General features: G+C 38.7%; 1 protein-coding gene across 1 annotated transcript in view; it reads left to right on the top strand.

Annotated features, from left to right (window-relative positions):
* Positions 1-23,782, top strand: part of SEMA6D (semaphorin 6D) — a 70,884-nt gene extending 47,102 nt beyond the window's left edge. The window contains exons 2-19 of the mRNA XM_044665190.1: positions 4,114-4,280; positions 4,713-4,824; positions 5,404-5,464; positions 5,587-5,649; positions 5,759-5,860; positions 6,105-6,195; positions 7,852-7,971; positions 8,612-8,700; positions 12,706-12,923; positions 13,016-13,147; positions 14,050-14,205; positions 14,305-14,478; positions 16,710-16,850; positions 16,955-17,032; positions 17,415-17,515; positions 17,895-17,951; positions 19,586-19,753; positions 22,208-23,782. Coding sequence (XP_044521125.1) covers positions 4,172-4,280; positions 4,713-4,824; positions 5,404-5,464; positions 5,587-5,649; positions 5,759-5,860; positions 6,105-6,195; positions 7,852-7,971; positions 8,612-8,700; positions 12,706-12,923; positions 13,016-13,147; positions 14,050-14,205; positions 14,305-14,478; positions 16,710-16,850; positions 16,955-17,032; positions 17,415-17,515; positions 17,895-17,951; positions 19,586-19,753; positions 22,208-23,487 — 3,252 coding nt within the window. The 5' untranslated portion in view covers positions 4,114-4,171 and the 3' untranslated portion in view covers positions 23,488-23,782. The remainder of the gene's footprint in view (positions 1-4,113; positions 4,281-4,712; positions 4,825-5,403; positions 5,465-5,586; positions 5,650-5,758; positions 5,861-6,104; positions 6,196-7,851; positions 7,972-8,611; positions 8,701-12,705; positions 12,924-13,015; positions 13,148-14,049; positions 14,206-14,304; positions 14,479-16,709; positions 16,851-16,954; positions 17,033-17,414; positions 17,516-17,894; positions 17,952-19,585; positions 19,754-22,207) is intronic.
* Positions 23,783-25,870: the final 2,088 nt, after the last annotated feature.

Genomic DNA, 25,870 nt, shown 5'->3' with positions numbered 1-25,870 from the left:
GGGGGGGAGAAAGAGAAGAAGAAGAGAGGGAGGAAACAGGGGAAAGAGAGAGAGGAAGAGGGGGAGAGAGAGAGAAGAAGAGAGAGGGAGAGAGGAAAAGAGGGGGAGTGGGAGAGAAAGGGAGACAAGAGAAGGAGGGAGGGAGAGAATTTAAAGATGACTTTGTGCTGTGACCGACAGGAAACATTGGTTCTTTTGGGAAGAATGTGGTTGTGGGGGGAGGAGAGGTTGTAATTTGAAGAGAAATCACTTTATGCAGTGTCAGATGAATGAATTACAGGAAATGATAGCTCACCAGGCAGCTAGCCTCTCATATGAGTCAGCACTGATTCAGTCTTCAACCTTGATGCTGGGGTCAGAACTGCTGAAAAGACACCCTTTCCAGGAAGGTACTGTATCTTCCAGTCCAACACTCTTAGGACAGTAGAACCATGTCCACATGATATCAAACATCTAGATTCCTGGGCAAAAACCTAACTGTTTCCTAAGACTCTAGGATCAAACATTGTTTCATCTTTATCTCATGGATTTTAAATTTCTGTTTTTGTGTAAGCTTTATAATGTATTTAATTATTAGTTACAGTAGAATGTGTGTATACTTTATACTTAGTGGTGTGTTCCTTGGTGAAACATTAGTACACAGAGGAGAAATAAGATATAGCCTAGAATGCATCTGCTTGTCCAAGATGAGCTACTGAATGCCTCGTGGTCATCAAAGACTTTTCCTGACCAACATTTGTTCATCAAGATGTTTCCAAGTATCTGGAAGGTTTTTCAAGTTTTTATCCCATTGTATCCAAAACAGTGTAGAGATTTACCCTTTTTTTTTTTTTTTTTTTCCTTTTATCTGTAGTAGTGGAGGTCCTGGTTCTGGTGCCCTAGCATAATTTAATCATCATGAGAGCATCTTCTATTTACATAATACCTCACCTTTTCAAAGGGCTTTATAAATTTGATAACCCCCTGTGAGGAAGGTGAGGCTGGAAGAACTTGCCTCAGTAGAGGTGTGAGACCTTTTGAGGTCATTTTTTTTTCCTCCATCGGGCTCAAGCAGTAATTTAAGCCAGTATTACCTTCAGAGTGGTGGAGTGTTTCTGGCTCTAGCTAGAGGAAACCATTGACTAAGGGAGGTTTCAAATTAGAGGGCACGAGATTTCCCAGACCCCTTCACAGGCTCCAAGGGTAATGCTGGATAAGCTTTCCTTGTAAATGATCCATTTTAGGGAATTGCAAGGCACAATTCTAGTCCCCCACACAACTGCTGCTAGATAAATATTTAGGGTCAAAGCCACCATTTAAAGGCTGGAGATAACTCTTTCCCAAAGACCTTTATCTTGGGATTATGTGGTTTTATCTCTCTGCTGGGATTGCAAAATGGGTAGAAGTCAAGAAGATGAGTCAAGTTCAGATACTTGCTACCAATGTGGCCCTGGGTCATTTACTTATCTGCCTTAGTTTCTTCAGCTGCAAAATGGGGATAATAATAATAACTCCTATGTCCCAGGGTTGTGAAGATCAAATGAGATGGTATTGGTAAGAGGCTTAGCAATGCCATTCACATTTGCTCAGTTATGGTACACAAAACTATTTTAACAGTACATAAAAAGCAGTAGCCTTGGCATTAGAATGCCTCAGCTTAAGTCCTAGCTCTCTTAACTCAACACCTTCCTTGGTCCTATTTTATAATCTGTCAAATGAGGAGAGAGGCCTACGTGATCTCCAGGTCCCTTTTAGCTCTAACTTTTTGTGATTCTAAAGAGCTCAGGCACAAATCTCTATAGATAAATAAATAGAAACATAGCTAGAAAAATTATAAAGTCCTCTGACTTTTGACTCACATTTAATTTGACTTTATTAAACATTCTAAGCAAGATATTCAGAAATTATTATGACTCACTTTATTAATTTTATATTTAAAGTATATTAAAATATTTTAATTGATTTCAAATTAACATATTTATTGTATAGTTGAAATAAATCATCTTAATATATTTTAAATAAGTATATTTCTTTTTTTGGTGTTTCCCCCTCATGTACTCACCCCCACCTTGCTTTTGGGCTTAAAATTCTCTCTTTAAGGTCTTTTTATCACTATATAAGCACATTTATCTATACCTTGAATAGTCCTCAAATTCAGTTTGGTACTGAATTCAGTACATGTCCTCATATTCCAAACATTATTGTTTCCTTAGTCTACTCACAGACATTTTCTTGGTCTAGTTTTCTGTTTTTTCCCTGATCATCTCCCATAAGCCGAAACTTGACCTCCTTCTCAAGCCTCCCCTAAATCTCTACCCTTGAAGTAGGACCAAATAACTATCTTGAATTCAGACCGACCCCTCCCCCTGTAGTTTTTTCAAAAATAGTTTCCTCTTTATTTCCATCCCTCTCCTCCTTTTAGCAAAGGCTTTTGGAGGCTAATCTGCCCTTCTTCTGGGCCCCAATATATTTATTCTAGTGTTGTTCTCTCTATATAATGTTAGCATTCCCAGAACTCACATTTAATTATATGATTGTTCTTAGAACCATGCAAGGAGCAATCTTGATGCCTCCGGTCAATAGGTTGGAGCTCCCTGGGAGTTGGAATAATTTCATGCCTTCACATCAGACTCTTGGAAGAGGAGGGATGGAGGGAGTTCCAGGTGTTTTTTTATGGTAGCTGGCAGTCCAGATTGGCAAAGTGGGGTCTATGGAGTTTTGTATATGGACCCATCCATTCCTTGGAGAGCTATGAAGGGAGCAAAGCAGAGGCCCTGAAGTTTTTGTTATCCTTTGGTTTTTAAAGTTAATTAAGCTTTAATGACATCCTCCAGAGTAAATTTTTGTATTTGGTGAATTGTAATCTTAGAATTGGAAAGGACCTTAGGGGATAGATATCTGGTTCAACCCCTGCCCAGTCAATGGTTCTCCTTCTCCAACATTCTGAGCAAGTTATCCAACCTCAGTTCTTACTATCTTCATGCTGTGTTAGAGGGAAAAAAATCAGCAACTATTTAATTAATTCATTTCCAAAGAAAAGGGGCAGAATTGGGTGTCACAAGCCCTGGATTGAAATCCCACCTGTACATCTTACTACCTGTTTGATTCACCTAATCTCTTTGGGCCCTCATTTTATGCATTTGTTTAAAAAAAAAAGATGAAGAGAAAATTGGACAAGATGGCATTTAAGGTTTCTTCTAGTTTCCAGTCTATGATCCTATATGACTTGCTATGTAGGCATCTCGTGTCAAAATTTGGATGAGATGATCTCAAAATTTGGAGGGCTAACATGATAAGGAGCCAGGTCTACAGAGTATATTTTACTATTATGTGTGTCTGGGGGCTTTCATTTAAAAAAATATTTATACCTGGGTGATCTATTTATCAATTTAGCTATCTAATCCCAGCCATTTTTTTTTTGCTTTGTTGTTGAGGGAACCTCTTTTTTTCCCTATCATCCTCTCTTCCCCCCTCATCTGTACCTCTATTCAAGACCATTTGTTTCATGGCTGCCATATTTTGATTACCATCGAATCCAGGATTAAAAAACAAAACACACACACAAAAAAAAACCCTGCTCAACAAACTTTGAGTTTAAAGTCCTCATTTTGCTTACAGCCATAGCATCGTCCCCAGCCAATAGGTTACTAGGGTGACAGCCATCATTATCTCTCTGGATATCTGTGAGGACAGCTTAGGCATTTTAGGGGTTGGAGGGAAATGCTGTATTGGATGCTTTTCAGGGGAATTGGAGGAAGGGAAAGAAATTTCACTTTAATTAAAATTCTGATCCCAACTTTCACTGTCTTCTTGCCAAGTCAGCAGCCTGCGTTGCTGTCTGTGGTTCTTGTGACTTTGCTGTGATGACATACATAGTTACCTCAAAAAAAAAAAAAAAGCCTGTGAATTTGCCTAAAAAATTCACAAACATCCATACGCTTCCCAGATGCTAAATTTAATCAGTTCTGGAATGCTGCCACCTTCTTCCTGTGTTTGTAAAGGTGCCTCATCCAGAGCTGCCAGCGCTTATGGGGGGGGGGGTGAGGCTAGAGGGGGTGAAATTGAGCTGATTACAAATGAGAAAACAGTTTTATCACAGCACTGAAATCTTTTCCACCTGTTTCTGTTTTGCAGGTAGCTAACCGGGATTTCTGAGGAGGCACTGCTCTTTTTTTCTCCCCCTTGGCCAACCATGAGGCCCCCCTTGCTTTGTGCATATATACTGTTAATAACCATCTCCCAGTTGAGGGCAGTCAGCTTTCCTGAGGACGATGAACCCATTAATACCGTTGATTACCACTGTAAGTAAGCCATAGAATGATTGCTTTTTCATGAAAAAGAAGCTCTTTGCTTCTCAATTCCTCAGCATGCTTTGTAGAAGTAGGCATTTTTATTTGCTTTTTTTTTTTGAGGCATTTTTAGTTTTAAATTTGTCCCTGATTATTTCCTAGGTTTTTGTTTTGTTTTGTTTTGTTTTTAGTTTTAACTACAAAACCAGGCAATATTGTTTAGATGTTCTTTTCTAATGCAATCAGAAATAAGTCATGTAATTTTGGTATAAAAAAAGACCATTTGCTGACATTTCCCATCTTTTATTCATTTACATTCAGGACATTACCAGAGGAATTTAGTTAAAACCCTTCTACAACTAGTATATACAGCTAATCAATGCTGTCTATTGATCTTCCAACTCCATAATCCTGACTGATGGTATAGCCCATTTTTACTTGCAGATTCAAGGCAATATCCAGTTTTTAGAGGACGCCCTTCAGGCAATGAATCTCAGCACAGGCTGGACTTTCAGCTGATGTTGAAAATTCGAGACACACTTTATATTGCTGGCAGGTAATTTTCCTCTCGTTGGTTTATTAGATTAAAATTCTTTTCTCTAGTGGTGCATGCTTTAATGCATCTAGTTCATGAAAAAGTAATATGTAGATAGCGATCAAAAATCAGAAGGAGGCAATAGAAAAGAGAGAGGGGAAAAAAAAACAACTAAGCTACCCAGAAAATTCCCAGACTTCTATAAGCAGGGACAACATCCAGCAAAGCATTCATCAGCATTTTGTTACTACAGCCATTAAGGTTCCACACTTCACTGTTCTTTCCGAAAAGTCTTGAGAGTAGCTGGGAAATAATTCTTCCCGGTTTCTTCTTAACTTGGAATGAACCAGCCAAATAAGTATGTTTATGCTTATACTCTGAGCTACCATGATAACACCTCTGCTCTAACTAGTGAAATGATCCAAAAGCCTATTACTAATGAAACATGCACTTTGTTGACTTAATTGTTTCAGAGAGTAAGCAATCTCCAAGAGCTTTCCAACACATTAGAGAGACATATCTGTTTAAAAAAAAAAAAAAAAGACAGAAGCTTCACATTTTTATGTCTTCTAATATGGCTTGCTCCTTTATTTCCAATAGGGACCAAGTTTATACCGTAAACTTAAATGAAATCCCCAAAACAGAAGTGATACCAAGCAAGGTGAGCAACTTTCTTAGGCAAATTAATTTGAATTTGCCCATCTTCTTCCCAAGGAACTATTTCCACAGTTAGAAATTAATCTCTCTCTTTTCTCTTTTTTTTTAAAAATTTGATTAAAACAGAAATTAACATGGAGGTCAAGACAACAGGATCGAGAAAACTGTGCCATGAAAGGCAAACACAAGGTAAGTTCAACTGAGGAAAACTTGGGAGTCGTTCAGATTTTTAGAGGGGTTTGCTCTCAGTCATGTGAGAAATCCATTTTTAATGTATAACTCATTTTTTTTTTTTTAGGATGAGTGCCACAACTTTATTAAAGTGTTTGTTCCAAGAAACGATGAGATGGTTTTTGTCTGTGGCACAAATGCATTTAACCCAATGTGCAGATACTATAGGGTGAGTACATTAGATATGATATGATTTGTCTGTTAGTGTTACAGGCTTTTAAACCTTCACTGTTTCGGTGTCAGAGTTGAATTTTCTAGTCTGTACCCCAGTGACTTGTTTTCTCTCTAATGCTATGGAAAAATAGAGGCAGACAGAATTTGTCATATAGAATTACAACAGAAGTCAAACACAGTTGCCTTCAGACTGGTACATAGAACAGATGTGATGCCTGCTCTTTATTCTTCTTCTGCAGTTGAATACCTTGGAGTACGATGGGGAAGAAATTAGTGGCTTGGCAAGGTGCCCATTTGATGCCAGACAAACCAATGTTGCGCTCTTTGCTGGTAAGATCTTTTCTAGTCGTGATTCCAAATGACTATTGATATTAAAGGGGACGAAGCAGTTTTAGAGGAAATTTCCCAGTGCCACTTGGATAGCTTCTTGACATAGATGTGCTAAAAGTCGGCTCTTTAAATAGATTTCCAGAAGACATTGATAAAAAATGAAACTCTAGGGACAATTAAGTAGGTTCAGTGCATAAAATGCCAGACATTGGTTCAAATCTAACCTCAGATACTTCCTAGCTGTGTGACTAGGCAAATCACTTGACCCCTTTTGCCTAGCCCTTTCCCTTCCATCTTAGAGTTGTTACTGAGACAAAGATTTTTTTTTTACATGAAATTCTTTCAATGAAAATTATGATAATTCTAAAAAGGAAGTGACCTTTTAAGGGATATCAAATTGTATTTATCATGGTGAAAAGATTATTCTATGTGGAGTCAGGAGACCTTATTTCTAGTCCCAGAACTAAGACAGCCATTAAGTGGCTATATGAACAATTTCTTGGACAAGAAATTTTCTTTACTCTGTAACTCATCATCCTAATTTGTAAAATAAAAGTACTTGAAGAGGAATGTGATGTGGTGGATAAATTGGCTAAATAGGTGAGATTTGAATTTAAAGATCCTGAGTTTGAATCCCACCTCTAACACTTAGAATCATGTGTGTTCATGGACAAATAATTTAACTTCTGAATCTATAAAGTGATACTGTCAGGAACTATACCATGAGAGGCAGCAAATTATTATGGCCAGAAGACCACCCTTAATTTCAGGAATACCTAGATTCAAGGTCTACCTTTGACAAGTTTCTCAGTGCCCCCAGGAAACTCTAGGAAGACTTGATTTTTTTATTTAATTAATTGATTTAGAATATTTTCCCATGGTTACATGATTCATATTTTTTCCTTCCCCTCCTCACTCCCCTTTCCCTCTCCCCCATAGCCAATGAACAATTCCCCTGGGTTTTACATATGTCATTGATCAAGACCTATTTCCATATTTATTAATATATGCATTAGGGTGATTGCTTAGAGTCTCCATTCCCAATCATATCCCCATCGACCCATGTAATCAGGCTGTTGTTTTTCTTCTGTGTTTCTACTAGGAAGACTTTTGAATTCAAAGTACTTGAAGCTTTGAATCTGTTTGGGGAATTTTTCCATCAATAATTACCCACAAAGATACAATCCTAAATCCAGATAAAAAACAAAAAACAAACAAACAAACAACTACAAAAAAACCCCTACCTCCTAGCATTTTTGGGAAGTTTAAATAAAATAATGCATGTAAAACTGTTTGCAAATAGCAAGACCCTAAATAAGTGCTAGTTATTATTATTTGCCATGATTATCTCAAAAGTTTTTTGTATGGATCAAATGAGGATCATAAATTTATAGCTGGAAGGAACCTTAAAGACCATCTAACCTAACTACTATTTTCAGATGTAGATTCTTAGACATAGAGGATTCAAAGGATTTTTCATACATGACAAATGAAAAGTATTATTGTTGTGACTATGAGATCATGCATTCTCTGAGAAATGAGGGCGTGTCTTAGTTATCTTTGCATTGACTTTTGTGTCTAATTCTGCACTTTGCATATAGTGGGTTCTTAATGTTTTGTTCACTTGCTATACCAAATCCAGAACTCTTGTTTCAGATGGGAAACTATATTCTGCAACAGTAGCTGATTTCCTGGCAAGTGATGCTGTCATTTATCGGAGCATGGGCGATGGATCTGCCCTACGAACCATAAAATATGATTCCAAATGGATAAAAGGTATCTTTGAAAAATGGAGGCATTGTAGAGCCAAAGATGATTCAAACAAAGATCCTGGGAGGGAAGAGGTCTGATAACAGGCCGCTGTTTATTTAAGTTACATCACAATCTGCTTCTGGCAGGGTCTAGGGAAAGGGGGCTCTTGTTTGGGAGTCAGAGGACCAGAATTTACCTGAGGAGTGTGAGTGCCACTTTTTTCACAACTAAAGAACCTGCCTTCAATGCCTACCTTTGACATATGATAGTGGGGATGAATTTGGTGAATGTCTATAAACATAAGAGCTAAGGTAACTGAGCTTATTATTTTGGGCCCAGAATTCAAGGTTTTATTTCGCATAGAAGAGTTTTTCTTCCCTAGTTAAATAGGTTAATGAATAAATCTGTAGAAACAAAGACCTTTGCTGTAGTGTAATTCCCTCTAGGCCTTTTTACAGTCCATTAGCTGACATTAAAGTCTTTAAATTCATTGAAGCTTGAACACACCCATATTTGAACTCCTTAAAATCTTGGGCATATCAGAACTCCTGTTGACTTGTTTGTATGTAACGAAGGGACATCTGTCAGTCATTCCTAGCACTCGGTGTCTAATACTAATTGAATTCTCCTTTAGATACCAGCCTGTCTTCAATTTTTCTTTCAGAGCCACATTTTCTTCATGCCATAGAATATGGAAACTATGTTTATTTCTTCTTTCGAGAAATTGCTGTAGAACATAATAATTTAGGCAAGGCAAGTATATGATATCAGACTTCTATTCTGTGTCACTGTGTGGGAGTGAGAGGCTGATCTGGGAGAGTTAGTGATAGGGCTGTGACACCTTCCTCCTGTAGAGGTGCATTGAGCCCAGCCCAGAGATTTTTGGCTATCTTGGGAAGAGAATATTGAACATGGAATCATAGGACCCAAGTCCAAATCCCAGCCCTGTCTCTTTCTATATGCGTGGCCTTGAACAAAGCACTGGGCTTCAATTGGCCTCTTTAGGTCCCTTCAAGCTGGAAAACTGACCTCTTATGATAGTGACTCCTGGGAAGATTNTCTAGTCGTGATTCCAAATGACTATTGATATTAAAGGGGACGAAGCAGTTTTAGAGGAAATTTCCCAGTGCCACTTGGATAGCTTCTTGACATAGATGTGCTAAAAGTCGGCTCTTTAAATAGATTTCCAGAAGACATTGATAAAAAATGAAACTCTAGGGACAATTAAGTAGGTTCAGTGCATAAAATGCCAGACATTGGTTCAAATCTAACCTCAGATACTTCCTAGCTGTGTGATTAGGCAAATCACTTGACCCCTTTTGCCTAGCCCTTTCCCTTCCATCTTAGAGTTGTTACTGAGACAAAGATTTTTTTTTTAAGTGAAATTCTTTCAATGAAAATTATGATAATTCTAAAAAGGAAGTGACCTTTTAAGGGATATCAAATTGTATTTATCATGGTGAAAAGATTATTCTATGTGGAGTCAGGAGACCTTATTTCTAGTCCCAGAACTAAGACAGCCATTAAGTGGCTATATGAACAATTTCTTGGACAAGAAATTTTCTTTACTCTGTAACTCATCGTCCTAATTTGTAAAATAAAAGTACTTGAAGAGGAATGTGATGTGGTGGATAAATTGGCTAAATAGGTGAGATTTGAATTTAAAGATCCTGAGTTTGAATCCCACCTCTAACACTTAGAATCATGTGTGTTCATGGACAAATAATTTAACTTCTGAATCTATAAAGTGATACTGTCAGGAACTATACCATGAGAGGCAGCAAATTATTATGGCCAGAAGACCACCCTTAATTTCAGGAATACCTAGATTCAAGGTCTACCTTTGACAAGTTTCTCAGTGCCCCCAGGAAACTCTAGGAAGACTTGATTTTTTAATTTAATTAATTGATTTAGAATATTTTCCCATGGTTACATGATTCATATTTTTTCCTTCCCCTCCTCACTCCCCTTTCCCTCTCCCCCATAGCCAATGAACAATTCCCCTGGGTTTTACATATGTCATTGATCAAGACCTATTTCCATATTTATTAATATATGCATTAGGGTGATTGCTTAGAGTCTCCATTCCCAATCATATCCCCATCGACCCATGTAATCAAGCTGTTGTTTTTCTTCTGTGTTTCTACTAGGAAGACTTTTGAATTCAAAGTACTTGAAGCTTTGAATCTGTTTGGGGAATTTTTCCATCAATAATTACCCACAAAGATACAATCCTAAATCCAGATAAAAAACAAAAAACAAACAAACAAACAACTACAAAAAAACCCCTACCTCCTAGCATTTTTGGGAAGTTTAAATAAAATAATGCATGTAAAACTGTTTGCAAATAGCAAGACCCTAAATAAGTGCTAGTTATTATTATTTGCCATGATTATCTCAAAAATTTTTTGTATGGATCAAATGAGGATCATAAATTTATAGCTGGAAGGAACCTTAAAGACCATCTAACCTAACTACTATTTTCAGATGTAGATTCTTAGACATAGAGGATTCAAAGGATTTTTCATACATGACAAATGAAAAGTATTATTGTTGTGACTATGAGATCATGCATTCTCTGAGAAATGAGGGCGTGTCTTAGTTATCTTTGCATTGACTTTTGTGTCTAATTCTGCACTTTGCATATAGTGGGTTCTTAATGTTTTGTTCACTTGCTATACCAAATCCAGAACTCTTGTTTCAGATGGGAAACTATATTCTGCAACAGTAGCTGATTTCCTGGCAAGTGATGCTGTCATTTATCGGAGCATGGGCGATGGATCTGCCCTACGAACCATAAAATATGATTCCAAATGGATAAAAGGTATCTTTGAAAAATGGAGGCATTGTAGAGCCAAAGATGATTCAAACAAAGATCCTGGGAGGGAAGAGGTCTGATAACAGGCCGCTATTTATTTAAGTTACATCACAATCTGCTTCTGGCAGGGTCTAGGGAAAGGGGGCTCTTGTTTGGGAGTCAGAGGACCAGAATTTACCTGAGGAGTGTGAGTGCCACTTTTTTCACAACTAAAGAACCTGCCTTCAATGCCTACCTTTGACATATGATAGTGGGGATGAATTTGGTGAATGTCTATAAACATAAGAGCTAAGGTAACTGAGCTTATTATTTTGGGCCCAGAATTCAAGGTTTTATTTCGCATAGAAGAGTTTTTCTTCCCTAGTTAAATAGGTTAATGAATAAATCTGTAGAAACAAAGACCTTTGCTGTAGTGTAATTCCCTCTAGGCCTTTTTACAGTCCATTAGCTGACATTAAAGTCTTTAAATTCATTGAAGCTTGAACACACCCATATTTGAACTCCTTAAAATCTTGGGCATATCAGAACTCCTGTTGACTTGTTTGTATGTAACGAAGGGACATCTGTCAGTCATTCCTAGCACTCGGTGTCTAATACTAATTGAATTCTCCTTTAGATACCAGCCTGTCTTCAATTTTTCTTTCAGAGCCACATTTTCTTCATGCCATAGAATATGGAAACTATGTTTATTTCTTCTTTCGAGAAATTGCTGTAGAACATAATAATTTAGGCAAGGCAAGTATATGATATCAGACTTCTATTCTGTGTCACTGTGTGGGAGTGAGAGGCTGATCTGGGAGAGTTAGTGATAGGGCTGTGACACCTTCCTCCTGTAGAGGTGCATTGAGCCCAGCCCAGAGATTTTTGGCTATCTTGGGAAGAGAATATTGAACATGGAATCATAGGACCCAAGTCCAAATCCCAGCCCTGTCTCTTTCTATATGCGTGGCCTTGAACAAAGCACTGGGCTTCAATTGGCCTCTTTAGGTCCCTTCAAGCTGGAAAACTGACCTCTTATGATAGTGACTCCTGGGAAGATTTGAACAATGTCCATAGTAGAAACAGCTTTGATGCTCTCATTTTCTCTGTGTTTGTGGGTAATTATCTACTAATATCCCTGGACTTTACTAGTTCGTTAATTATTCATTATATGTATTATTATAATTCATTATATTATTATTTATAAATAAAATATTTATTATAAATAAAAATATTTAAAATATAATATTTATTATTATTAGTTTTAGGCCTAATCTTTTTTTCTGAATAGCATAAAGTTATTTCAAAAGTAGACTACTTTGGGAATTAATATTTTTATAACTATGATTTATATGTGTTATTGTCCAACTCCCCACATAGATACACACACACACACACATATGCCCACACTTCCCAGCCAATAGTAAGGACATTAGAATCCATGGACAATATGAATATCTGAAAAAAAGTTAAAAGGTAAAATCTAGGAGAGGCTTAATAGATAGAGCACAGGACCTGGAATCAGGAAAACCTGAGTTTAAATCTGGCCTCCTACATTTATTGACTGTGTGATTCTGGGCAAGTCATGTAATCTGTCTGCCTCAGTTTCCACACATGTAAAATGAGAATAATAGATGTAAATGTAAATGAGAAAAAATCAGCATCTTACCCACCAGGCTTATGGTGAAATTATTCCAAATGAGATCATATTTGTAAAGTACTTTGTGAGTCTTAAAGTACTCTATAAATAAATACTCGCTATTACTACTAAGACAGCCCTTCTCTTTGATTTGCTTAGTCTGGTATGAATTCATTTTGTAAAAAAAGACATAAGGTTGGCCAGCTTCCTCTAAACCAGACAGTCTTCCCATTTTGTATTGATCTCTTAAAAAAACAGCTTTCTTTCTCCTGATTTTCCCCACACTCACATCCCTGCTGCTGTTCTTTCTTCGCCCGGGCAGGCTGTGTATTCCCGTGTGGCCCGTATATGCAAAAATGACATGGGTGGCTCCCAGCGGGTCCTGGAGAAACACTGGACTTCTTTTCTCAAGGCCCGACTCAACTGTTCCGTCCCCGGGGATTCATTCTTCTACTTTGATGTCCTTCAGTCCATTACTGACATCATACAAATCAATGGCATCCCTACGGTGGTCGGGGTGTTTACCACCCAGCTGAACAGGTGAGGGACCCAGTGCTTGACTTCATAGAAGACCTCTGCTTGCTTTTTTGTTAGAATTTCCCTGTAATTTTTTTTCTCTCTCTTTCTTACAGCATTCCTGGTTCAGCTGTGTGTGCTTTTAGCATGGATGACATTGAAAAAGTATTCAAAGGAAGGTTTAAAGAACAGAAGACCCCAGACTCTGTCTGGACAGCGGTACCTGAAGACAAAGTCCCCAAGCCAAGGTAGAATAAAAAAGAAAGAAAGAAAGAAAGAAAACAAAAATATAGTTGAGGTAGAGGGTCTTATTCCTGGTACCGTAAAGAATCAAAGAATTGCAGAATCTTAACCCAGAGAGAGACTGGAGGAGGTCTTAAAGGTCATCTAATCCAGCCTCCCACACAATTCTAGGATATCTTTATTCTACCTCTACAATATCTTTAACAAGATGTTGGTAAAATTGGTTTGTGAATAGCACCTTTGCAAGCTATGAAACATGGAGGTCTTGTCATATAAGTGGAAGTAACATTTCTCCTTTGTGACTCTTCAGCACTCCCCTGCCTTCTTCTGTTGTCCTATCAGAATTATGGAATCAAAAATGTCACATTTGGAATGGGCAACTGAAGACAATCTAGTTCAGGGACCGTTAATACTTTTTTTGAGTCTTGGATCCCTTTGACAGTCTGGTGGAGCCTTTGGACCCCTTCTTAGAATGGTTTTTGGTGCATGAAAGAAATGACATAAAATTACAAAGGAGACCAATTAATATGAAATAAAGATTTTTTTTTCTCCATCAAAGGCCTCACACCTTCTGAAATCTGTCTACAGATTACTTCAGAGCCATTGGATCCCAGGTCAATTATCCTTGATTTAGTCCATCCTATAAACCCCAAATATTCTCTTACAAGTGTTCATAGAGGATCCATTTGAAATTCCTCTCTTGAAGCACCCCATTCCGCATTTGGACAGTGTAACTTAGGCAGTATTTCCTTATATCAAGCCTCAGTATTCCTCTCTGCCAAGCAAAACACATATATTTCCCTAAATAAACAAGGATACCCTATTTCAAGTTCTCTTATTAACTTGGTTTTCTCACCAGAACTTTGATTTTAGTGAAAGAAAAATTAATTGGTGTTGATCTTTGCAGGCCTGGCTGTTGTGCAAAACATGGCCTTGCAGAGGCTTACAAAACTTCCATTGATTTCCCCGATGAAACCCTGTCCTTCATCAAATCCCATCCTTTGATGGACTCCGCTGTCCCATCCATCATCGAGGAGCCCTGGTTCACAAAGACTCGGGTCAGGTAGGCTTCAGGGAACAGCACCGCCGTCTACTAGAGTTATTTATCTGTTGCCTCTGTGCTCTGTGTGTTAATCACGTTTCCTCTCCCTTTTTTGGGTAGGTATAGATTGACTGCTATCGCAGTAGATCATTCAGCTGGACCATACCAAAATTACACAGTCATATTTCTTGGCTCGGAAGCTGGAGTCGTACTTAAGATCCTGGCAAAGACCAGCCCTTTCTCCTTGAATGACAGCGTATTATTGGAAGAGATTGATGCTTACAACCATGCAAAGTAGGTATATTTTACGAGAACTCTTCTTTAGCATGATCCAAATATTTCCAGAATGTTTTCCCTCTAGTCCTTTACTCCTAGGTCCCTAAGTGAATCATGGTTTGGTGTGGGAGTGTCCTTTAAACAAAAATGGCCCCATGTTTGTCACTTTACGGAGTATGTGAAGGCAGGGTAGTAGCTGAACTATTGAGCAAACTAAAAATGGATCCACTCTTACTTTCACCTGGGGAAAGGGAGAAGTTTTTAACACTACCCCTGTTACATTGCTGAGATATTTTAGGATGCCACATGCTAGCCAACAGTTGCAAGTGAAAAAAAAAAGAATTTTTACACATCTGTTTCTGTGTTTTCTTTAACCCCCTATGAAATGAGATCCTTTGGAACGTCAAAACAAAAGAGTTGGGTAAAAGTGTGGGGTAAAGGAAGCTTTTACCCTAATAGTATGAGGATTCCAATCCAGATCTGCTGACTTCAGACCCATCAGCTCTTTCTGCTTTTGTCACATTGTCCCCCTACCAAGATAGAGATAATGAAGACACTGAAATATAAACCTGTTTCCTTGTTCCTTTTAGAAGTTACTTTTCTCTGTTGTACATCCCCTAAACTGGAAAGCTGACGATCTTTAAAAACCCTTTAGCCAGCTTTAAATTTGACCAACTCTATTACATCTACCAACATTTCACACATAAATACACATACATTATACATCACCTTGAAAATCCATGAAGAGGGGAAAAAAAACCTTTGGGCAAAAATATGTAATTCACACCCGACAAAGGTATATGGCACCTCATCTCTTCTGTGGTATAAAGGCAGAAGTATGTTTCCTTATCTTTTTTGTGTCATTTGGTTTTTCCAATGAAGGCGAGGAGTCCATTTCTTTTAGTTAATAGATTTCTATTAGTTGAATTTTTTGAAAAATCTAGAGGTGAGTTCATAGAATTTAGGGTTTGGAGGGATTTCAGATATCCTCAATATCAGGCAGTTAGGTGGCATGTTGCAGAGACAATCAGGCTTAGAATTAGGAAAACCTGAGTTCACATCTGTCCTCAGACATTTACTAGCTTTGTGGCACTAGGCAAGGCACTTCCCCCTCTCCTTGTCTTCATTTCCTCACTTGGAAAATGGGGATAAAAAAATAACACCTGCCTCCCAGGTTGGTTGTGAGGATTGAATGAAATTATAATTATAAAAGCACTTAACTCGGTGCCTGGCTATAGCAGGTATATATAGTATACAGCTATATATAGTGTATAAATATTAGACCTACAGATGAGGAATCAAAGACCCAGAGACATTAAGTGAATTGTCCTAGGTAGTAGCATAGGTCGAGTGGCAAAGCTTTGATTCAAACCCCAGATCTCTTGAATTATAAATCCAGCACTCACTCCAAAGCATTGTGTTTACTCTTTCAAAAGTAGAAATTTGGATTCCGTAGCTATTATAGATCACCAAAATTCCTAAGCTTCTCCTTACAGTCTTTAAAAACCCTTTATTCAGCCTTCAACTTGACTTGAACAGGTAGGTAGCACAGTGGATAGAGTACTAAGCCCCAAGTCAGGAAGACTCATCTTCCTGGGTTCAAATCTGGCCTCAAACACTTCCTAGCTGTGTGACCCTAGGCAAGTCACTTAACCCTGTTTGCCTCAGTTTTCTTATTTATAAAATAAGCTGGAGAAGGAAATTTTCAACCATTCCAGTATCTTTGCTAAGAAAACCCCAAATGGGGTCACGAAGAATTGGACGGGACTGAAATGACTGAATGCCAACAAGCTTGACTTGCATAGGGTTAATCATTCTCAGAGAGACAGAAGATGGAACATTTGAATTATTTGAATTCACTTATTTTTAAACCCTTACCTTCTCTCTTAGTATAAATTCTAAGACAGAAGAGCAGCAAAGGCTAGGCAATTGAGGTCAAGTGACTTGCCCAGGGTCACCCAACTAGGAAGTATCTGAGACCATATCTGAAGAATTAACTACTTTTAAGAGACAACATCTTCCTAGAGTTCTGCAAAGAATATTTGTTTTTCAAGACTTGCCTACTTCCAATAGCCCAACAGTCTGCATTCTTCTCTAGTTCACGGGGTATCTGACTTACACTACTAAAGTATTACTCAACCTATTAACTACTAACTATATTATAAATATATTTAAATATACATATGTAAATATATATAAAATACGAAACTTAATATTGAACATAATAACTCTGAACCGTTTCCAAACAGATGTAATGCTGAGAGTGAAGAGGACAGGAAGGTCCTCTCTCTGCAACTGGATCCAGATCACCATGCCTTGTACGTAGCCTTCTCCAGCTGCGTTATTAGAATTCCCCTCAGCCGCTGCGAGCGTTACGGGTCCTGTAAAAAGTAAGCCAATTTTTTTTTCTCTCTTTGGTGGAAGCTGCCCACACTGGAGACCTGTGGGCGATGGAGAAAATCCATACCACCTTCTACTCTCCTCCTTTGTACAGATCTTGCATCGCCTCTCGTGACCCGTACTGTGGCTGGTTAAGCCAGGGAGCCTGTGGCCGCGTGAAGCCCGGGATGCTGTAAGTGCCCCATTGTCCCATTAGGCAAAACTTTCCCTCGTTCCTTTTGAACAAGGCCCTGAAATCTACGAATGTCCCAAGAACTTGTCTCTTCCACTGTCATTGGGCAATTGGCATGAAAGACACAGCCAGGAAAGGGATGTGGGGCGTGGAAGAAAAATTCAGCATTGTTCCATTATCCCAAAGCATCCCCCCAAATAAGCTATGCAAGCCAGAGGCTCATTGTATGTAGCAAGGAGATATTTGTATGTAATATTGTTTGCTACTTCTGTTTTTTTTTTTATATGTATTTTTCTAAATGAAAATTTCCCTTACCCTGTATTTGCTAACCAGTTTTTATGTTCTTGGTTCTGCTTTGATTGCCACTTATATTCCTATGAAGGTTGTTAACTGAGGACTTCTTTGCTTCCCATAACCACAGTGCTGGAGGATATGAACAAGACACAGAATATGGCAACACAGCACAACTTGGGGACTGCCATGGTAAGATGAGATCACTCGGGCCTCTTTGCCGCAGTTCTTGGTGGCCACATTCGCATGTGGACGTTAGTTGATGATCAGCCTTTTATTGAGGTCACCTTACCACCTAGCATTTAACTTTAAAACTTCGCAAAAGCCAAGTTATTTGGTCTCCAAGGATTCCAGAAGGAAGTTTTCCTTTTTTTCTTTTTCTTCACCTCTTAAAACTTCTTAGGAAATCTACAGAAAAGTATGAGAATAGGTTTCTCTTGTTTTTTGTGGTCTTTTTTTTTTTTTGAATTTGCAGTCTTTTCATTTGACTTTTTTAGTTATTTAGAATTTATAAATTTTTGCTTTCTTTTGGTTACTTTGCACTGATTACTTGTTCCTTTAATTCTTTTAGAAATTTTGCCTACTTCAACTACACCAGATTACAAAATATTTGGCGGTCCAACATCTGGTTAGTTTTTTTTAATTTTTTGAATTAATGACCTTTTCTTTCCTTCAGTTCAGCATTTTCAGCCCCCCTTCTCCCTCCTTTTGCGCAGTTTGGCAGCCCTTCATTTTTGTGCTTTGACTCATAATCCCACTGACAGTAGCGAGAGACTTTTTGTCTTTCTGAACACCTCACCCCTGTGTAGCCGCATGTTAACAGTTTATCATTGACCAAAACATATCCTTAGATTTTTTTTTTAAAGAAGCCTAATTAACATAGACTGCATCTCAGCTGCACGCAAGTTGAACCTAGCTTTTTTTCCCCCGTTCTGCATTGCGAATGTCTCACTCAGCCATCTATGCCCAATGGATGGCAGAATTTCATTGCCTTCCCTCCCCTTTCTCTTCACCTTTCCCAAATCTTATATAAAACAAATACACATTTGCCCAAATGTGTATTTACAAGTTTTAGAAATGTTACAGAGTGTTTTGTGATCATGGAAATCATCAGACCTTGTGGCCTGATGAAGGCTTTAGCTAGTGGATTGCAGAAGTCAGGCCCTGATATGTTATAATATCAGTGGGCTGTTCACACACCTGCATTTGGGTCTTGTCACAGTGGATTGACCTGGGACCATTTGCACCCGGCCGAAATGTGATCCCTGAGGTCTTAGCCTAAAAAGAAGTTGGATCTTTTGTCTTTTGTTTTCTAAACTTCCAGAAAATCCACTTAGCTGCTTTCAGTCCTAGGCATGCTTAAACATTAAGTGGTTTTTGCTCCTACTGGCACTTCTAAAACTCTTTGGCATCTTCATTTCTTAGGGTGGCAGGCCTGATCCAGGAAGGCATGTTTTATAGGAAAAGAGTCATTGTTTTGCTTGTTGATTCCATTTCTTTTGCATGAATCTCTAACTCTCCTGAAGACATTTCTGCAGGGATTTGGGGGGTGTCTTGAGCAATCTAGAGCATCTAGACTTTGCTTCAGGGCTCTGCTGTGGGCCATGATCACTCTGGAGGGAGGGGTGAATGAGCTACAAACGCTATTCACAAAGAGTTGCATAACCCTAACTTATATGTGCCCTTTATTTCCGGGGTCAAAAATATTTTTCAAACGTACCTAACCGCCTATTTTCCAAGTCGATTATAGTATTGCTTAAGATTTCTGTGGTTTAAAAAATGTATATTAGGTTTTCATAAGTCCATATTTGGAGCACTTAATATGCATTTTAAACCTTCCATGAATATGCTTTTAAAAAGAAAAAATGAGAAAAAAATTAAATAACTCTCTCAAGGGAAGGAAATAGAAATTAAATAGGGCTCTGACTTTTTCCCCTCTCCCTGAATGATATGAATGGCCCAGGGTATTCAATGGGAACTTCCTGTGTTTGTTTATTTTTGAAACCTGTTTAATGTTGTTTCATACTTTTTTATTTTTATAAAAAATTTTGTATAAAATTTTTCTACTTTAAAATTTTTGTTTCTTCCCTTGAAAGGAAGGGATTCAACTTAGTTTCCTCAGATGCGTTTGTGTGAAGAGCTAGAAGAAGCTTTCTTTGAATATCACTTACAATTTGCTAAGAAATGCCACAGACTAGTGAGGGGAAAAATATTCTCTCCCACCCCACATATAAATTAATAAAAATCTGTTTGCCACCACAGACATGGAGGTATCCTCGTCTTCTGTTACCACAATGGCAAGTATCCCAGAAATAACACCTAAAGTGATTGATTCCTGGAAACCTAAACTGACGAGCTCCCGGAAATTTGTAGTTCAAGATGAACCAAACACTTCTGATTTTACTGATCCTTTATCAGGTATCCCAAAGGGTAAGGCCTTACCAGGGAAAACATTACAAACTGAGTGGAAACCTGACATTTGATGACTCTCAGTGCAGGGACACTGGGTCCTTTGGGTGCCTTAATTCCTTTTACTATTATGGCCCTTTAGAAGTGACACTGGGAAAGGTTTATGTGTCATTGCTTCTTGCTACCTTCCTCTCTGGCCCTTGGGTCTCCTTAGGTTAAGTCTAAGTGTGTCCTTTAGCATATGAAAGAAGTGGATGACTCATAAAAAGAGTACTCAGATAATAGTGATAACATTGGATTTCTCCCTGAAGGAGAGATCAGACAAGAAATTAGAGGACCCTTGGAGCAACACCAGAACACAAAGATGCTAATTCGTGCCTTCCAAATTAAAAGGCAATTATGAGAGAATGTCCAGCAGCCTAGACTTGCTACATTTATTTTGGTGTATGTCCATGCCACACCCACACACTCATAGATACACAATTTTTTTTTTCATTGCTTATAAGACCTATACTAATTAACGCTTTATATAAATAAAATATATGAATGTGTATATAAACACATACATGTTATGTACATGTAGATATCTCTTGCATATCATGGCTTTCTCCATCATGATTTCAATATATCTCAAGTTAGCATAAGAAATTAAATGGAAATTTTGTGAGAGTATTGCAGAAGTCACAGACATGCGAAGCCCAACAGATGATACAGAAAAGGCTTAGAAACTAAAAAAATGCACAAAATACAGAATGTTGTATAAAATCAGCATATTTTATCTTTTAATACTATAACTATACACAATTTTTTTTAAAAGTTAAAATAAGTAAAAAGTTAATGTTTGTGAAAAGAACACAAAAGTCAGCAGATGATACACAAAGGCTAGAAATGTAGAGATATCTTAATATTGACCTACACGTAGCTTATGACCAAATACTTAACTCAGATTTTATAATAAGATACCGTTAACACCCCATAAAAGAAAAAAAATGCAGACTTCTTTGGTATGAAGGGAGGACCCAGATTTTCCAGATGACAGGAGTACCGCATCCCTACCCACCGCAATGTGGAAGGGATACTTCTGTGTATATGCGTGTGTATATATAGCCATATATATATACACACATACATATATTTATTTATATAAAGCATCAACTAGTATGGGTATCATAAACAATGAAAAATAGCAACATTTTTCCATGCCTGTCATTTTTATTATAAGCAATAATAAAAAATAGGCTTGTTGGATCCTTTCACTAGATAAATTATACTGAAAAAAAAATACTCTACTATTTACCTTAACAAGATATCAGGTTTCCAAACAGTTTTTATTTTTTTTTTGTCAGTGCATTGTCATTTATGATTTATATTTGTTGATTTGGGATTTTATGTTTTCTTTTTATGTCATTCATACTTTTCTTTCTTTTTTTCAAGTTTCTTTTTTCTCCTTATTTTTAGTGATCTTTTCTTCCTTCTTTCTCTTTGAACCTTATACAATGCCACTGAAATCTTTAATAACCATGAACATTGACCCCCAAACTAATATTCAAAAGGCCTTGACAACTAACCAAAACCAAAGAGAATCTTAAAATCTTACTCTTATCTTCGCTCACTCTGGGATAGTTGTGTCTATTGCATGTAACAGAGCTAGGTTCCTCCTTAAACTAACATCGTTTTGACTGTAGGATGTCTGTGGTTGCATTAAAAATTACAACAATTACCAACTAATCCACTCTTCTTCTTCTAGGTCTAAGTTAAACCTTTCTCTTGAAGATTCTTGTACTTTGTTGTCTCACTAGTATATAGTGCCTTTCACTAGACTGTGTGGATTTTTAAAGGAGCATATAATTCAAGAGTATTCCTCAGGCAGGAAGGAAACAAAAAAAAAAGATAATTGGAGCAAACGCACTCGGGGAAACTAGTGACTTGCAACTGCCCAATGAATGCTTCTAGCGTGTGAATAAAATATGTGACTGCATTAAAAAAATCCTCACAAATTATCACAATTTTATTAGCATGGTGTGTACATTTATGTGACTTCATACATTGTTTTCCCTAATTCCAGCTGCCCTTTGGTATGGATTTATGGGTTAGGAAGAAAGATGTGAGACAAATCCCTTTGTGATTCACTAATTGGCTAGCTAGATGATAAACACCTAACCCCAGTTTTCTGGCAGAAATCCTTAAAGTTAGTAAGATTACTCAGACTACTTTTGTGATAAATAGTGAAGTGTTGGAGAATGGCAGACAGTGAGGCACTGGATCATGAGGGTTGTTGTCTTATGGCTATCATAATCCTCTCTCACCTGGGAACCCCGTAGTAAAGATGAAAAGTCACGGGAGCTCTCGCTCCAAACAGAGCTTGTTAACGTTATGGAAGTAGTTCTGCCTGTAACAGGACAATAATCCTTTTTCAAAGCTACCTGCCGGAAGACTTGCCAGACCCTTAAATTCTCTCCTGCGTGTCTATTCCAGGTGTGAGGTGGGAAGTACAATCTGGAGACTCCAACCAGATGGTACACATGAACGTCCTCATCACCTGCGTCTTTGCGGCTTTCGTCCTGGGCGCCTTCATTGCGGGGGTCGCGGTTTACTGTTACCGGGACTTGTTTGTTCGGAAGTCCAGGAAGATCCACAAAGATGCCGAATCGGCTCAGTCCTGTACAGACTCGAGCGGGAGCTTCGCCAAACTGAACGGCTTATTCGATAGCCCCGTCAAGGAGTATCAGCAGAACATCGATTCGCCCAAACTGTACACCAACCTCCTGACCAGTCGTAAAGAGCTCCCCCCCAACGGAGATACGAAGTCCATGATCATGGACCATCGGGGCCAGCCTCCGGAGCTGGCCGCCCTTCCCACGCCCGAGTCTACCCCCGTCCTCCAGCAGAAGACCCTCCAGTCCATGAAAAGCCAGTCGGAGAAAGCTCACGGCGCTTCGAGGAAAGACGCGCCTCAGTTTTTCCCTTCCAGCCCGCCGCCTCACTCTCCACTCAGTCACGGGCACATCCCCAGCGCCATCGTGCTTCCGAATGCCACCCATGACTACAACACCTCCTTCTCCAATTCGAATGCCCACAAAGCTGAGAAAAAGCTCCAGAATATCGATCACCCGCTCACCAAATCGAGCAAGAGAGACCACCGGCGCTCGGTTGATTCCAGAAACACGCTCAACGATCTCTTGAAGCATCTTAGCGACCCGAGTAGTAACCCTAAAGCCATCATGGGCGAGATCCAAATGGCCCACCAGACCCTCATGCTGGATCCCATGGGAAACATGTCGGAGGTCCCGCCTAAGGTTCCAAACAGGGAGGCCTCCTTGTACTCTCCTCCTTCTACCCTCCCGAGGAACAGCCCCACAAAGCGGGTGGACGTGCCCACCACCCCCGGGGTCCCGATGACCTCACTGGAAAGACAAAGGGGCTATCACAAAAATTCCTCCCAGAGGCATTCCATATCGGCGATGCCTAAAAACTTAAACTCACCAAATGGTGTTTTGTTATCGAGACAGCCTAGTATTAGTCGTGGAGGATATATGCCTGCCACGGGAGGTGGGAAGATGGACTACATCCAGGGGACACCGGTCAGTGTTCATCTGCAGCCTTCCCTCTCCAGACAGAGCAGTTACACCAGTAACGGCACCCTCCCTCGGACGGGCATAAAGAGGACACCATCCTTAAAACCTGACGTGCCACCAAAGCCTTCGTTCGTCCCACAGACGACATCCGTCAGACCGCTGAACAAATACACCTACTGAGACTGGCGCGCTCTGTTGTGGGGTGGTTTCGCCTGTGCTGGCTGTAGGGATGATGTTGGGGGGTGGGTACCTTCAGACAAGAGACACTTGTATTTAAAGAGAACCAAGTGGCCAAAGAAACTGTTTGACTTTGGCAGCATCAGAACTTGCCACATGTAGCTACTGCAAGGCTTCAAAGTACTTGCTTAAAAAACAAACAAAACAAAACAAAACAAAACAAAGGAAGGTGCTGGTCATTCCATTTCTTTTGTTTGGAGTTAAAGAGGTGTAGCAATGGGGCTACTTTACCGTTATAAATGGCGAATACAGTACTCAGAAGAATCTGTAAGCAAATACTTGAAAATGGGTTCATTTTAGACTGCCGTGACGTGTGGTCTTCCCATTAAATGTGAACATTTAATATGTATGCATTCACCTTGCCTCTTGCACAAATGTCAAAAAAAGGATGGTAATGTCTCCAAGAAATGAACTTCTAGATTACCAAGCAATTTGCTGAAAATTCAGTCTCTGGCCCAACTGTAGCATTATTATTTTTTTTCATGGGTGGCATTTTGTCTATGCCACCAACAAACTGTGTTGTGATTGTGCGCGTGCTTGTGCACGTGTGTGTGTGTTCATGCGTGAGTGGGTGTGTGCGTGTGTGTGTTGTGTACACACTAGGTTATACTTAGGTACCCATCGCATCTTTTTATGCTATGGAATTGTTTACATTGAGCATGACTGAACAACAGACAAAAGATGTCTTTGTACAGCAGTCCACTGGGTTGAGCTTTGAGATAGAAAATGGAGCCAGGTCTCAGGTGATGAGCTCAAATGATGTGGGACCCAGTGCCAGAATGTAAAAATCCTAAGGAACTTTGTGCTGCTATTCATCCAACCTTCAATTTATGATCTTGTCAGTTTTGAGGGATAGAGGTATTAAAGATGAGTCCATGGTTTTTCCACCAGTATTTGGTAGTTTGAGCTACCTGTCCACTGTGAATCTAAACCCCAGTCATTCTAGAAACCTTGGACATACCAGTGCAAGGGAATGCATTGGTTCTGTTCAATATTTCCCTGTAGAAAAATTCTTCTTCCCTGTCCCCCGTATCCTGATTCACGTCCCCCCATCCTTTCGTTTTTTTCTTTAAGTGTGTGAGAAAGTCAACAACAATTGGCCCTACAGAAGCAGTCTGAAAAAAACTTAATAGTAGTGCAATCATTTTGTTTATGTTGTGTTATGTGAAGATTTTTCTCCAAAGTCATGCAGGTTATGACAATTTGCTGTAAATATTATGTGTGGGTTTACCTGAATCTGTGCATTTTGTGCCTTATTCATGAGAATGGTAAGAGTACTAGAATCTGTCCGGTGTTCTCACTATCGCACATCATTTTCTGAGTGCTAGTTGTGTTTCTCAACCAGCACCTGAAAAAGATTTTTTTTTTTTTGAATCATAAACTGATCCAGAACAAATAATGATTAAAACGTACACACAAACAGACAGAAACCAGTCCAACCGTACGGCTGCGGGCTATCTTTTGCCATGATGAACATTCCACTCCTGTTTTCCTCCAGATGAAACACTTAGAATGTGAAATTAAATGAGGTTTCCAGGGTAATGTGACACCTGCCGAGATCTTGTAAAAGAAATCATTTACGCGGTTTTACTGAAACCACTTGCAGTTGAGGATGTGCCTCACCAATGACTGTTTTAGTTAACATGTTGCTTATTGAATCTAATGTAGAAAGAACCAAGGCAGAGAACACTCCTGAATTATTAGGACAAAGAAAACAAATTTCAATTGGCATGAATTTCTACTACATTGTGATGGGTGGGAGAAGAGAATATCCTGAAGGCCAAGGTTTTAATTTCTTGAGTTTTGTTTTTCTTTTTTTAATACATACAACATAGAAGGAAGCAATTATTCTTTTCCTTAAAGGATGTTGCTTGATAAAGAGCATTTATTTCCTGAGAACTCTGGAAACCCCAAAGCTGTCGTCTTTGTTCTTACAACACTTCAATAATGCAACTAAATTATTGTAGATTAATAATGAATTAAATCAACCAACCACCACCAACAAACACTGCTCAGTTCACCCACGACAAATGTTTGTTTGAATTCACTTTACCAATATTAATCCTGACTTGTGTAAAACTGAACAATACTTGTGCGTGAGCCCTGATAACTTTCTGTAACATTGTGCTGCCTTGTAGAGTGTAATGTGAGTTCTATCAGTATTTATGTTGAAATTTCTAACATTCAATCTAGTCTCAATTCTGTTAATTTAATTTTTTTTTAAATGCTTTATTCATTTGTGCAAAGGTAAACACAGATTGTATCTTTTTTAATGGTACGGCATAAAAAAAAGTAACCCTAAATTGAAGTTACTCTATACTGTTTT

Source organism: Gracilinanus agilis, chromosome 2 (genome assembly GCF_016433145.1).
Source record: "Gracilinanus agilis isolate LMUSP501 chromosome 2, AgileGrace, whole genome shotgun sequence".
NCBI lineage: Eukaryota > Metazoa > Chordata > Mammalia > Didelphimorphia > Didelphidae > Gracilinanus > Gracilinanus agilis.
The sequence above is the reverse complement of the archived record's forward strand: the minus strand, read 5'-3'. Positions and strand labels throughout refer to the sequence as shown.